This window comes from Solanum tuberosum, unplaced genomic scaffold (genome assembly GCF_000226075.1).
Source record: "Solanum tuberosum cultivar DM 1-3 516 R44 unplaced genomic scaffold, SolTub_3.0 scf00893, whole genome shotgun sequence".
Taxonomy (NCBI): domain Eukaryota; kingdom Viridiplantae; phylum Streptophyta; class Magnoliopsida; order Solanales; family Solanaceae; genus Solanum; species Solanum tuberosum.
In genome coordinates this window covers 40230-54406 of record NW_006239792.1, presented here as the reverse complement: position 1 = coordinate 54406, position 14177 = coordinate 40230, and the positions used below count along the sequence as shown (strand labels likewise).

General features: G+C 34.2%; 2 protein-coding genes across 2 annotated transcripts; one reads left to right on the top strand and one right to left on the bottom strand.

The window, feature by feature from the left end:
- The first annotated feature begins 681 nt into the window (after nt 1-681).
- Nucleotides 682-7693, top strand: LOC102592459 (uncharacterized). The gene is made up of 12 exons (XM_015305604.1): nt 682-1104; nt 1784-2002; nt 2310-2504; nt 2583-2905; nt 3372-3603; nt 3746-5430; nt 5919-6137; nt 6222-6359; nt 6653-6887; nt 6993-7052; nt 7158-7229; nt 7317-7693. The coding sequence occupies exons 1-12, from the start codon at nt 841-843 to the stop codon at nt 7416-7418; spliced, it is 3744 nt and encodes a 1247-aa protein (XP_015161090.1). The 5' UTR covers nt 682-840; the 3' UTR covers nt 7419-7693.
- Nucleotides 7694-9116: 1423 nt separating this feature from the next.
- On the bottom strand, nt 9117-12360 carry LOC102593139 (LOB domain-containing protein 27-like). The gene is made up of 2 exons (XM_006367646.1): nt 11561-12360; nt 9117-9222 (listed from the first exon to the last, which is right to left on the bottom strand). The coding sequence occupies exons 1-2, from the start codon at nt 12358-12360 to the stop codon at nt 9117-9119; spliced, it is 906 nt and encodes a 301-aa protein (XP_006367708.1).
- Between the last annotated feature and the right edge of the window lie 1817 nt (nt 12361-14177).

Here is a 14177-nt window from a genome sequence, read left to right as displayed (position 1 = left end):
TGTTTACCATCCAAATAATTTTTAAAATATAGCAAGGATGCTAATAGCTTAATACTCCTATTAGTTATAGTTGTCAAAAGGAACATGTCATTTTTTTTTTACAAAGTTTGAGATTGTTATAGCAATATCGATCAAAGTTCAAATATATTTCGAATCTTTATCGCAATAAAATAAAACAAATAATAACTACTTAATTAAACATGTGTTGTCGCCAAATAGAGAGAAGTAAGCATACAAAAAGCCAAAAGAAATTAAAAAAACATAAAAAATAATTTTAACTATGTATAAACAGTATAATTTTTAAAAGGATAGGCGAGTTTGGTTTAAATGGGTTCGAATTGGCCCTAGGTGGCCAAATAAAATGGCTTGATGTTATAGTGGGTAAATATTCCACATTGATTGGGAAATGAATGTGTATCTCTTTACCTGCACTTGAATAATACTCTTTTTAGGTTGAGTTAGACTCATGTCTACCTCACACAATGACTGGGTAAGGCGTCCTGGACGTGTGGCTCCCAGACAAAATCAATCAATGTCAACTGATGAACTAGACAAGGCGCCAATTGCCGTTAGGTTCGACGTCTCAATCAGCCAGCATGGCAGCTTCACAACAAATCAAAACATAGATCAATATAAAAATAGTAACTAATTCATTATTAAAAAAAAAAACATTAAAAAAAGAATAAGTTTGAACTGAAAGAGGCACTGAAGAGGCCTAAATTGAAACAAGGAAGAAGCTAATCTTGCCATTATATGTCCATTGACCTTCAATGTTGAAGCTTCCCCTTTGGTCTCTGTTACCATTGATGATTGGTGGTGATTGTGGCGGTGGCGCTGCAAATGGAACACGTAGGAGAACTCGAAAAGGATGTGGACATGGTGGACTTGCCCTCTTCTTTAGCTGGTGTGAAACTGGTTGACGCACCTATTCTATTTTTCGTTATTTCTCATAAGGCTATTATACTTGAGCTTGCCGACATCCATCGTGTAGCTGTGGAGGCGTTGGATACTGGCTCACAAGACGTTGAATTAGTTCGTGATCTTAGCAGGCGGTTAGAGTTCCTGAAAATTGTATATAAGTATCATTGCGCTGCTGAAGATGAGGTAAAATGGTTGTTAATTAATGATACTTATTTGTATCTATGCTTGAATGAATTTATAACAAGGCGAATTACAGTTTTTTCTTTTTTAGATTCATTATATGCAACCAGCAATTAAACTTTGGTGTTTGTTGTTAATTATTGTGACAATTATAGTAATTCATTATCACGAGGAGCTGCAAAGAAAGACGTTGACTTTAGGAAACTAAGGGAGCAGTTCAAAAAGTCCCAAATTATCAACACAAACACAGTAATTTAGTGCAATGGACTCATTATTTAATGATACCTACTCTGTTATTTCTATTTCAAACTTGTACAGAGTAGCATCTTCATATTAGTCTGCACTTTTTTATTTGTACTAATGAATAATGATGGATAGGACAATATGAAATATCAACATAATCGTGTTCATCTTCAGTTTCGAAGAAGATCCATCTTGTCTTCTCAGAGCTAGGTGGATTCAAGATTTAAACTTGATGAATTCAACCTTTAATGTTCTTAAGCTGAACTTGTTATGCTTTTGTAAACTACAGTTTCAATTTAATGCACACTTGTTGAAATTTTAGTGGTTTTCAAGTATATATTTACGTTCCTTGTCAAAGATAATGGATTCAGTTGAACCCATTGCAGAGACACTGAATGTTCCTCCAGCTCTTCTGAGGTCGGAGTGTTAATCTTGACAGGTCGTCTTTCTTGCACTTGATGCGCAAGTGAAGAATGTAGTCTATACATATTCTTTGGAGCATAAAAGTATAGATGATCTGTTCATTTCCATCTTCAAATGCATAGATTGCTTACAAAAGGAAACGGAGGAGTTTGCCAAATTGTTCAATGGACTTACATGTTACATAGGTACCATTGAGACTATCATCTCTCAACATATGCTGAAAGAAGAGGAGCAGGTATTCACTAAAATTTCACTATTTCCTTTTAGGTTGAATAATACATATTTCATTTTTAGTTCTTTTAACCTCTATTCGTTTTAAACTTCATAATACTTAGATGCACAGAGTTGATGTGACATCTTTCTAGCTATATAAAAGATACTTAACTCTACTGTTAGCATACAACACATTGAAAAATTATTACTATAATTTTTTATTCTTTTGCTCTGTCATTTAGAATTTAGTTCTTAACAAACATTTCTGTTCTTTTTCTTTTTCCTGGTCTCTTTTCCTGAAATCTCTGGCATGTGATATGTCACTGCAGATCTTCCCTTCGTTGATGAAACGATTTTCATCCAAAGAGCAGGCCAGGCTTGTCTGGCAGTATCTATGTAGTGTTCCCCTCTTGTTACTGGAAGATTTTTTGCCTTGGGTAGTAACTTCTTTTTCCTCAGTTGGAAAGACAGACTTTCTGAATTTCATTCATGTCGTTTTACCCGAAGAGACACTTATCCAAGAGGTACATTACAACATTCTTTCTAACTACACATTGAATAGTTAAAGTGGCTTATCTAACAAATTGATGTTTATTTTGAAGGTGTTCATCTCATGGCTTGATAATAACGAGCTGTCTGCCCAATCCTACTTGGAACATGGAAAAGGCGCTAAATCTCATTATGGAATAGCCAATATGAAGCACATGTTAAAAGAGAGAACCATGGTGATTCATTCAAGTGAAATGAAGCTACCGACAAAGAAGAACCCGATTGATGGTTTCCATCTTTGGCATGCTGCTATCAGAAGAGATCTGAAAGAAATTCTGGAGGAACTACATCAATTAAGAAACTCATTTTGTTTATCAACCTTAATGTCGTTGGTAGCTCAGTTGAAGTTTTTTGCAGATGTTCTCAACTTCTACAGGTTATAGCTTGCTCATCATTAAATATTTTAGCCAAATTCTTGTACTTGACATAAAATCAGCTTGATCTTAATTCATTGACATTAGTGGTGGATGTAGCTTATTGGCTAGAACCAGTATTTTTGACTCGGCATGTGGATATATGTGGAGAACACTAGAACTTTTAAAATTATTACATTTTGAACTCATAATTTCAGAACAATAAGTTTGGTGCTAAGAGTTTAAAAGGTTGGACCTATCAAGTTCAAATCCTGAATCCGTGGTTCTGCCTAGTGAAGTTTTCTAAATAGCAAACTTTGTTTATGCTAGCAACTAATTGACGATCTTTTGTGAGATAGAATGTCCAACATTACTAATGGCCTCTATTCAGATGACCAATGTCATTGAACTATGGTTTATCATTTTGAATTTGATAGGTATAGCCCAACTTTAGGTTGCATTATTTTCTAACAGTCACATTATTTACAGCATTGCACTGGATCAGATCTTCTACCCGTTGATAGATGAACTTAACAAGAATGACGCATCAGCTTCTCATGAACAATTTATTGAAGGAAGTCAAATTGAGGAACTACAGAGATTACTATACTGCAAGCTGCAAGATGGAATACAGTTAAATGTTCTCGTAGAAATGCTTTGCCAGGAAGTAGAATCATTTGTTGGGAGGATCAGCAAAAAGCTTCAGTTTCTAGAAACAAAGGTATATTTTCAAAATCTTATGGACAACTCAACTCAATGTTTATAAGACACTTGCAAAAAAACTTCAATATCTACTTAAATTACGTAGTAGTTGGAAATTAGATTTTACGTTGACTTCTTCGTTGTTCCCTGGTTTCTTACAGGTTTTTTGGGTCATTCGAGAGAACTGCAGCCATGAATTGCAGCTCTGGTTATTGTACAGAAGCTTGCAGATGTTGCCTCTTGGGTTGCTAAAGTGCATGATTATCTGGTTCTCAGCTCATTTATCTGAGGACGAGTCCAAACTGATCCTAAATAATGTAATGCTGGGATCTCCCGTAGTTAACAGGTCCTTCGCTTCTCTCTTGTATGAATGGGTTCGTACGGGCTATTCTGGCAAGATTTCACTTGAAAAGTTTAGAAAAGATTTGGAAGAAATGTTCAGTAGCAGAAGCTCCTTGCTGGAGAAGTCATTTAATAATTCTGGAAGCTCTTTTTCACAATCAGATATGCAATCATTTGATAAATCTAATAATCTGTTATTGCAATCAGCTTCAGCCGTGACATCAAACAATACTGTATCTTATCACCCTTCTCCCCTTGGCATCATCGAGAAGCTTGATACATCTTATTCGTATGGGATCAATACACAAATATTTTCCTCAGACTCACAGAAAAGTTTATCTTTCTTTCCTGGAACTTCTTCCAGATCAAGCAATGATTTAAAAGTTCCGATTCATGAGTTTATACCAATAGACTTTGTCCATTTCTTTCACAAAGCCCTGATAAACGATATACAGGATGTCGTATCCTTGTCAGTTAAGCTGGCTGAAGATGTTGGAGTTCTCGCTGAATTTCACAGACGCTTCCATCATCTACACTTCCTATTGAAGATTCATAGTAATTCTGAGGATGAAGTTGCTTTTCCTGCTTTGGAATCAAGGGTAACACTCCAAAATGTTAGCCATTCCTACACCCTTGACCATAATTTGGAGGTAGAGAATTTCAACAAGATTTGTGTTATCTTAAATAAACTCATCAGTTTTCAAGGTGATGAAGTAGTTGATGGTAAGAAGCTCAAGTACAAAAGGCTTTGCTTAAAGCTCCATAATGCATGCATATCTATGCAAAGAACATTAACTGACCACATCAACCATGAGGAAATTGAACTCTGGCCACTATTCAGAGAACATTTTTCTGTTGAGGAACAAGAAAAGATTGTCGGAAACATGCTTGGAAGAACAAAAACAGAGATTCTACAAGAAATGATTCCGTGGTTGATGGCATCTCTAACACCAGATGAACAGCGCGGCATGATGATGTTGTGGCGCAAAGTTACAAAACATACAAAGTTTTTTGAGTGGCTAGGAGAATGGTGGGAACCTGTAAAGAGAGAAGAGAGTGTAAATGCAGAAATGGAACCAAAGATTGCTCCTTTATTGTCTATTGATCCTCTAGAAGCTGTCTCTACATATTTATCAAGAAATGGTGTTAAACAAGGAATCTGGAATGAGAAAGGATCAGAGTTTGTTAATCGTGATTTTTATCAGCATGAATCTTTTACTGAAGATAAAGCACACAATGCCAAGGGAAAACAAAATATTGAACTATCTGAAGATACGGCACGATATTCTACTGTGGTTGACAGCAACAAATGCACTGAGACAGTTGATAGTATTGCTCAGAAAGAGACAACTTGCCAGGATATAGAATCATGTGATAAATCAAGGATACAGGAGCATCATCTATTGACTCAAGAGGAACTGGTTTCTGTAATTAGGAAAATATCCTGTGACTCATCTTTGGATTCTGAAATGAAATCACACCTCATGCAGAGCTTGCTGATGAGGCAAGTATATTTCAACTTCCATCCTTTGTTTTGCTCCTTCAATAGCAGGAAGGGATATTGATTATTGTCTCAGATCAACTACATAAGTAAGATCTACTTTTTCATAATACCTAAACAATCATTAGATCTTGGTTTTCATTGCGTATTTTGGTGAAACAACTGAAATAATCCAACACCTGATTTCCAGATTGTCTATTTTTCGGTTTGTGTTTTTTTCTACTACTTCAGCAAAACTTCTTTCCATCTTGTAATAGAAGAATTTTGAATTTTATTTACTGATTAATTAGTCCTACCATCCAACAAAACAATGTATAGACTAATGCTACACTTTATACAATGATCAATCCCTCCTACCAGCCAATCATACAGGAACTTAGCGAATGGATATTTAAATGCAAAAACAATGATATGTGTTGATATCAAGAATTTCTAAAATCATTCTTGTGTAATTTTATGGGACCTGACTAGAGCTAATTTCTTTCTGCCAGTCAATGGATTCTGACTCAAAAGCTATCTAATTCTGAGGTTGCTGCTGCAAACGATATGGAGAAATTCCCCGGTCAGTGTCCCTCTTATCTTGATGAACAGGAATCCATTTTTGGTTGCAGTCATTACAAGAGGAACTGCAAGCTTCTTGCTCCATGCTGCAAGAAGCTTTTTCCATGCATACGGTGTCATGATGAAACTACTGATCATACTCTGGACAGGTGAGTTCCATGTTGTAAATTCAGAACTTTCATTTAGTTTTTTGTTTTTGAGATATCCCAATTCTGGTTATGACATGCTTGCAGAAAAACTATCACTCAGATGATGTGTATGAAGTGCTTGAAAATACAACCTATCGGTCCTAGTTGCTCAACTCCCTCTTGCGATGGCTTCTCCATGGGTAGATACTATTGCAAAATTTGCAAATTGTTTGATGATGAAAGGTGAGAAAATCAGGTTCACATTTTCTCATTGGTCTGGGTGGGTACCATATATTGCCTTAAAATAATGCATAAATGGGTAATCAATGGGTTAAAGTGACAGGTTTAGTTAGCTACTTAGCTTTATAGTATGAAGAATTATTTAATGGTCAAAATCAACAGGCATGTATATGTAGAACAACAAATAAGTACTACTTGATAGAGTTGCATTATCATCTGTCCTTATCTTATATCTTAAATAAATAGTTATATATGCTGTACTACAATTTCTTGTTCTGACACGAGATTTTGAACAGGCAAATCTACCACTGCCCTTTCTGCAATCTGTGTCGGTTGGGAAAAGGATTAGGGGTTGGTTACTTCCATTGCATGAATTGCAATGCTTGCATGTCAAAGTCTCTTTCTGTTCACGTATGCAGAGAGAAGTGTTTGGAGGAAAACTGTCCAATCTGCCACGAGTACATTTTCACTTCGACCAATCCTGTCAAAGCACTTCCTTGTGGCCATCTGATGCACTCCAAATGTTTTCAGGTATTAAGTTCATACTTACTTTGTTTCTTTATCAACTAAACTTAAAATGAACTTGCAGGCTGTTTTGCTTATTCCTCTCTCTTTTTTTCTTACTACTCCTTCCAGGAATACACTTGTAGTCATTATACATGTCCAATATGTAGCAAGTCACTTGGAGACATGCAGGTCAGAAAACTATTTAGCATAAAAGTGTCTTATACCCCTTTTCCTAAAACTGTGACAAGTCTTAAACTGTACCGAATGTGTAGCTTACTTGGTGCTAAATTCCAGGTGTACTTTGAGATGTTAGATGCATTGCTGTCTGAACAGAAAATTCCTGAGGAGTATGCAGGCCAGACTCAGGTTTGCTTTTCTATTTATTGATTCTTATAAATGAATATGTTCTGGTTGGGTTAGACCAATTTATTGACATTAAAACGGTCCTAACAGGCTATACTATGCAATGACTGTGAAAAGAGAGGAACAGCTTCCTTCCACTGGCTCTATCACAAGTGCTCCAATTGTGGCTCGTACAACACAAGACTTGTATGATCAAAATCCACGAGGAGTATTAACAGCTGATTCTATGTTCCCACAATGTAGAGAACACTTTTTTTCCTTCACAAACTTATGTGTGTACCACATATATTAACAATTCCTCTTGTGTTAAAATCAAAAGAATCTGGGATTCTGATTCATGTTAAAGTAATTTCCAGTGAGGACTATTTTAAATTCCGCATTTACTCCAAGATGATGCTGCTAACTTCTGATAAGAACAATTTTGACCAAGTCAGTCGAAGGAAATAATACAAGAAATATATTTGTTTCTTGTTCATTTTCCCAAAATATACTTGTGACATGATTAGTTCTACATTTTCCAATTTCTTGATGAATACATGGTTGGGTCAAATATACCACTGCTTCCATTTAATTTCTGCCTCTCTTAAAAACCATTGTCATTGGAACACCAAAGATCACATAAAGAAATGAAATCCTTTATGTTTTTCATTCCGATCATAGATTAGCAAATGCTACAGCCTACAGTATATCTGTTTTAATCCTTCTAGGGCATGCTAGTACTTGTGTTCTCTATGACAAATGTCTTCAATTTTTCCAAGCCCAATTAAAACTTCTATGTATGTTCATTATATAAGGACAGCCCAAACTCACACTTATGTAGACCTTAAAGCAACTTCTTTAAAGCTCAAATAGGCAGCCCTTCATAATATTTTTGAAAAAGTGAGTTCATAAGGAAAGAATTGATTCCCTCTACATGTCTAGCCTAAATTTGTAGGATTGTGTTAAACAAATAACAAATATGATCCAAAAAAGAAAAAGGTTAACATTACATTCGGGACAAGAAGTAGTGGTTTTCCACTCTTCAAGACTGCAACTGTCTGTATTTAGGTTGTAGGACATATAATGAGGTCTACATATAGAAGGATTGGTACAGATTGTAGCAAATGAAGCAAATCATCTTATATGAAGGCAACAAGCTAGTGTCAAGATGCAAATTGGAGATGCTCCTTCTTGGAGATATCACTACAAAAAAGGTGTGAATTACATGGGGATTTTCTTGGAGATTTGTATGAAAATCCGCAGGAAACTTATTTTCCTGCAAATTTTCATACTAATCTCTAGAAAAATCCCCATGTAATTCACATTATTCTTGTAGTGTATTTTTAAAAATGATCAAGAAAAGTGGATGTTGAGATACTCAGGTAAGGTGAAGTAATCACGTCTCGTTGCATCAAAAAAGGTTACAATCAGTAAACGAAATGTGATACAAAGAACTAGAAGCGGAAACAAATTGCCTATAGCCGCCCAACTTATCAATGAGAAGGACATACTATATCACTCCCGAGGACTATTATTGAAGATTACATACATTTGTTGGAAGCTAACAAGGTCACCTTTAATATATATTTGGAGAGAGACAAACTAATGTGCCGACTTTCTGGCAAACGAAGGACTCAAACATGAAGAACATTTACTAATCTTCAAGATGTGATCAAGGACATGAAGTTTCTTCTCCTGGCAAAATTTTGCCATGTCGGTTATGAATTTTTTTTTAGTCTTTTCTAGTGTACCAAGACTAGAAAAACAAGCTAGTGTCCAACTTTCCAAAAACCAAATATAACATGTCATGTGAAATGTATTCTAAAACTGGCAGTACATTCTCAATAGTTATATTTGAATGGCAAAAGAAAAAGCCACTCTGTTATCATTCTTCTTATATTTCTTTGTATTCTATCCATTGATGCTCGTAAGAGTGAAACATGCTGCAGCATTCTTTAACTCATTCTCAGCAACATGCTCCATAGACTGTCTTGTGTCTTTCAGTGATGACTCTGAACTGCATGAGACAAAAGTTCATTTTAGAAACACAAAAACAACAACAATAATAATAACTAGACAGAGATTTATCTTATGGCTGGCATACCAAGGAAGACTGTTCACTAAAGATAGATTACAAAATATGCATATACAAGTAGAGAATGAAGCATGTTGCTTGTGTGAGGAAGATTGTGATGAAACGCACCAACATTTGTTTACTGAATGTCATTGGGGGATATCAATAACATTTGGGAGCACACACCATCCCAAGATTGTAGTTGGTATTGGAAGAAACTGAACGCTTTGAAGATAGAGATGCTCCAATGGTACCAAAGGGGACCATATGCTTTGACACTAAATGAAACATACTCTATGACAGTAGCTACCAAGCCATGCTAGTCTGTTACACAGATGTCCAGAGGCAGACTTGCTTTGGAGCTCTATTATGCAGCCTAGACAGAGATTTATGTTATGGCTTCCCAGGGCCGTCTCAACCCCTAGGCCACTAAAACCATCACTTGGAGCCCCCATTTTTAAATATTTTCATTTACTTATAAATGTTATTTTAAAATAAATAAATTATATGTACTGTGAGTGCTATGATTTTTACTAAGGAAATTCCTTATGAGATGAATATAGAACCTGAATTTCGTAAGAAACGCTTTGATGAAAATATTGATCACAAAGTCCCTTGAAATTAGAGTTGATTACTTTATATATATATATATATAGCTTTTTTTTCACTTTAGAATAGAATTGAACCAATTAAAGTATATGAAAATATTTTTGGTTTCTTATTTAGTGGTAAATTGAGATTACTAGATGATGAGAATTTAAAAAATCATTGTCTTAACCTTAAACATTCTTTAACACATAATAGTTATTTTGATATTGATGGTTTAAATTTATTTTTTGAATTAAAAGTGTTAAGAGAAATAATACAAGTAGAGAATAATGATCTAATAAAAATACTCAATCAAATAAAAAGATTTGATTCTTTTCCAATACAGATATTGCTTATAGAATAATGTTAACAGTCCTTGTAACTGTTGCCTTAGCAGAAAGAAGTTTTTCGAAACTAAAATTGATTAAATCTTATATAAGATCAACAATGTCTCAAGAGAGATTGAATGAATTAGCTATATTATCAATTGAAAAGGGATTATTAAAACCAATCAATTATAAAATAGTAACTAATGATCGCATCTAAAAAAACTAGAAAGGTAGATTTAAAATTAAAAGTATATATGCCCTTTCTTAAGTTTCGCCTGAGGCCCCCAATCTTATTGAGCCGGCCCCTAATGGCTAACATACCAAGGAAGACTGCTCACTAAAGATAGATTACAGAATATGCAAATACAAGTAGAGAATGCAGCATGTTGCTTGTGTGAGGAAGATTGTGCTCAAACGCACCAACATTTTTTTACTGAATGTCATTGGGGGATACCGATAACATTAAGAGAACACACCACCCCAAGATTGAAGTTGGTATTGGAAATGCTGAATGCTTAGACAGAGATGCTCCAATGGTACCAAAGGGGAAAATATGCATTGACACCAAATGGAACATACTCTATGACTAGTAGCTACCTAGCCATGCTAGGTCTGTTACACAAATATCCAGCGGCAGACTTGCTTTGGAGCTCTATTATGCAGCCTAGACAGAGATTTATTTTATGACTGGCATACCAAGGAAAACTGCTCACTAAAGATAGATTACAGAATATGCATATACAAGTAGAGAATGAAGCATATTGCTTGTGTGAGGAAGATTGTGCTGAAACGCACCAACATTTGTTTACTGAATGTCATTGGCGGATTACAGTGAGGACTGGATTGGTGTGGTATTGCAAGAGGCGCAACTTAACAAATTTTGGCTTGGATAAAAAGAAGACATTGGAAACAATTGAAAAATGAATTAGTAGCTTCTATGTATGGAGCAACAATATACTATGCCGGGCAAGCAAGGAACTTGAAGCAGTTTAGACAGAAACATATAAATACAAATTTCATCATCACACAAATACAGAAGGAGTTACAGGGTAGAATAGAACGAGTACAAGGTATAGAAAGGCAAGAAACTGTCAAGGATTGATATGGGTATGTCCATGGGATAGATTGTAAGTAGTAATTTCCTTTGAGGTCTCTAGATATTCTTTAACACTCTTCTGCTAAGGTGATTAAGAGTTTAGATGCTCCCTAATTTTGTAGTACTTTTACTTGATATGGTAATATTCACAGTTTATTGCCTAAATAATACTCCGAGTTTCCGCCTCTGCATGAAAAATCTCTTAACTCAAGTGTATGATCATTTGGTCATAACTATAAAAGAAACAATTCGAAGAAAATGAGCATACCTCGATTCATATGGGTCTTTAGACTCAATATAAGACTGTCTGTCATCAATAGTATCAAACAATGGGTGTATCTCATCATAGTCTTGATTGACTTCTTGTGGGACAAGAATTGTTTGGGAAGCTGGTAACTGAGATTGCATAATGTTGTTATTACAAACATTATTACCATATGATTGTTGAATCCATAACGAATTGACTGTATTATTTTCTTTAGGGTCCACAAAGGTAGTATTGTTGTAAGCAGCAAAGTTGTTATTTGAGTAGGAGGGATAAGATTGAACAGGCAACGCAGCATTGGCAGCAACATTATATTGGGAATTAGGCACATCTTGGTGATGAAATAGTGTTAACCCATTTCCATTAGCGGGTGTAGGTGCAGAAACTGGAGGAGGCATTCCCAATTGTATTTGGGAAACAGAATCACTGAGGCTTGTTGAGATTTCTTGTTGTTGCTGTTGTTGTCTGTAAAATGATAGTTGTGCATTAACAGCTTGAAGTTCCTCTTCGTAGAGTTGAATGTTAAATAATAAATTTTGTATCTCCGCGACACATCCATATACAGGATGCTTGTCACGGGCATTTGCTTGGTAAATAATAGATTTCATAGCAACTTTTTTTTGAGAGGGATCAAGCTGTTTTAGTATTTTTAAAATGTTGCTGACCCCGAATAACCTATGCGCATTCTGAAACATTTTGGGTTGATCAGCAGGGAAATAGGGTGCTAAGGGGCAGTCGTGACACCGCCTCCTCTGGTACTTGCACGCAGCGCACGCCTGGCTGGTGCCACCCTTGAGAGTCATGTTTTGCTATGCAAAGCATCAAACACTTGGATAAAGTTTCAAAAATGACATAAGATTTTGAAGAATTGAGGAATAGATGGGAATGAAAGGGAGTGTGTGTGTTAATTAATGTGAACAAGTATTGAGAAAGGGAAGACAGAAAGAAGACAAATGGCAGAGTATTTGAAGTTTGGAACTTGTCTATTTAATAGCGGATTTTACTCAAAGCTGGTTAAGGACTTAGTAAAAAGTAAGAGGTTAAAGAGAGTGAAAAACGGAAATGTTGGAGATTGGTTTTTGTTTTGTTTTTTTTACTAACAGCAGAGCCTAGTACTTTTTCACTCACCAAAAAAATAGGACTTTTTCTCCTCATTATGTGACACACTTGTGGTTATAACTATACTCTTGATCTTATTTTTTCTAGCTTTTATCACCGCGGAGAAAACGAATAGAGAAAATACAAAATTACTTATTTATAGGCTAAATTGACTACTATACATTTTGGACATAAGATTCTAGGCATAAAGTTGGGAAAATAATAATGCTAAAAAAACTATACTTTTTAGCTTTGACATTAATTATAAAAGGTTGTGTAATGTATATTCCAAAAATGAGGAGTCCAAAAAAAAAAAAATACTCTAAAAGAAAGGTAATCACTTTCTTTTGATTACAAGCATTTTTCATTTGTCAATGTTGAAGCACAAGCTTCACATTTTGAAAGAAAAATTAAAAAGATCTTCTACAATTCTTCGAATTACTTGAGTTATTATTCGAGGACCAGTAAAAATCTTCACCTAATATACAATTTGAAAGAAAAGATACATGACATAAGTTATTAAAAAATAAAATACAATCCCAATTCTTTGAAAACTAAATACAAAAAAAAAATACTAATAATAATGCCTATTGAAAGAATTTTTCTGAATAGAAACAATTATATTCTTTCATATATATTTTATACTTCGTTTTGATCCTTTGTTATTTTTAAATAAGCATTTTTTGAAAGAAAGAAAAAAACATTTTTGACCTTTTAAAAACTTTACCAAACATACTCTTGATCAACAAAATCGGGTTTGAGTTAGTTACTAATATTTAAATACAACAAAATTATATTAATTACACACAGTTTCCAAAGTACTAGAAAAAATATATACCACGTCAGTTATTAAAGAGTTTCCAAATAAGTTTACAATGTCTTGAATCTTGAAATGAAAGAAATAAGCTTTGACATGAATCTGAAATTGAATATAAAAAGGAAAAGTGTAAATAATATAATCAAGTTCGATAAATACTTATTTATATTGGGTGTCTAAATAATAATGTAAATTATAATTGAGTTCACAACTAATTTCATGAAATATGCCCACTTTTAAATCCAAGGTCAAAGTTTATTCAAACTAAATAACCCTTAATTATAGCTAAACTAAAATTAATTGTTAGATTAGTATATAAAAAATACAAATTACCCAAAATGTCCTTATGATTGAAAAACGATTTTCTTATTCCACAAAAATCATATGTTCAAGAGAGAAACTTTTAAAAATAAAAAAATAGAAAATTAAAATTATCCTTTCTTCAGAAACCAAACAACTTCCTTTCTGTTAAACCTTGTACTTTACTTTTTGTGTGTAGTTTTTAATTGCTTTGTTGAAAACAGACTACAATGTGTTGGTAATCAAGTAGTATTTTTTATTTTTGAAATATTATCTTCATTTTTTAATTTACAATGTATTTTTAAGTTTTGACCAAGTTTTGACCGATAACAAAAATTAAGTATTTTGAACTTTTATTAATTTATTGTGCTAAAAATTTGTAAAAAATATTACTAATAAGTTTAA

Coding starts and splice junctions, on each gene's coding strand:
- LOC102592459 (XM_015305604.1), top strand. CDS start 841: ATGGAACACGTAGGAGAACTCGAAAAGGATGTGGACATGGTGGACTTG. Junction 5,431..5,918: donor ATGCAGAGCTTGCTGATGAG/GCAAGTATATTT, acceptor TCTTTCTGCCAG/TCAATGGATTCTGACTCAAA. Junction 7,230..7,316: donor AGTATGCAGGCCAGACTCAG/GTTTGCTTTTCT, acceptor CGGTCCTAACAG/GCTATACTATGCAATGACTG.
- LOC102593139 (XM_006367646.1), bottom strand. CDS start 12,360: ATGACTCTCAAGGGTGGCACCAGCCAGGCGTGCGCTGCGTGCAAGTAC. Junction 9,223..11,560: donor AAAGACCCATATGAATCGAG/GTATGCTCATTT, acceptor TGTCTCATGCAG/TTCAGAGTCATCACTGAAAG.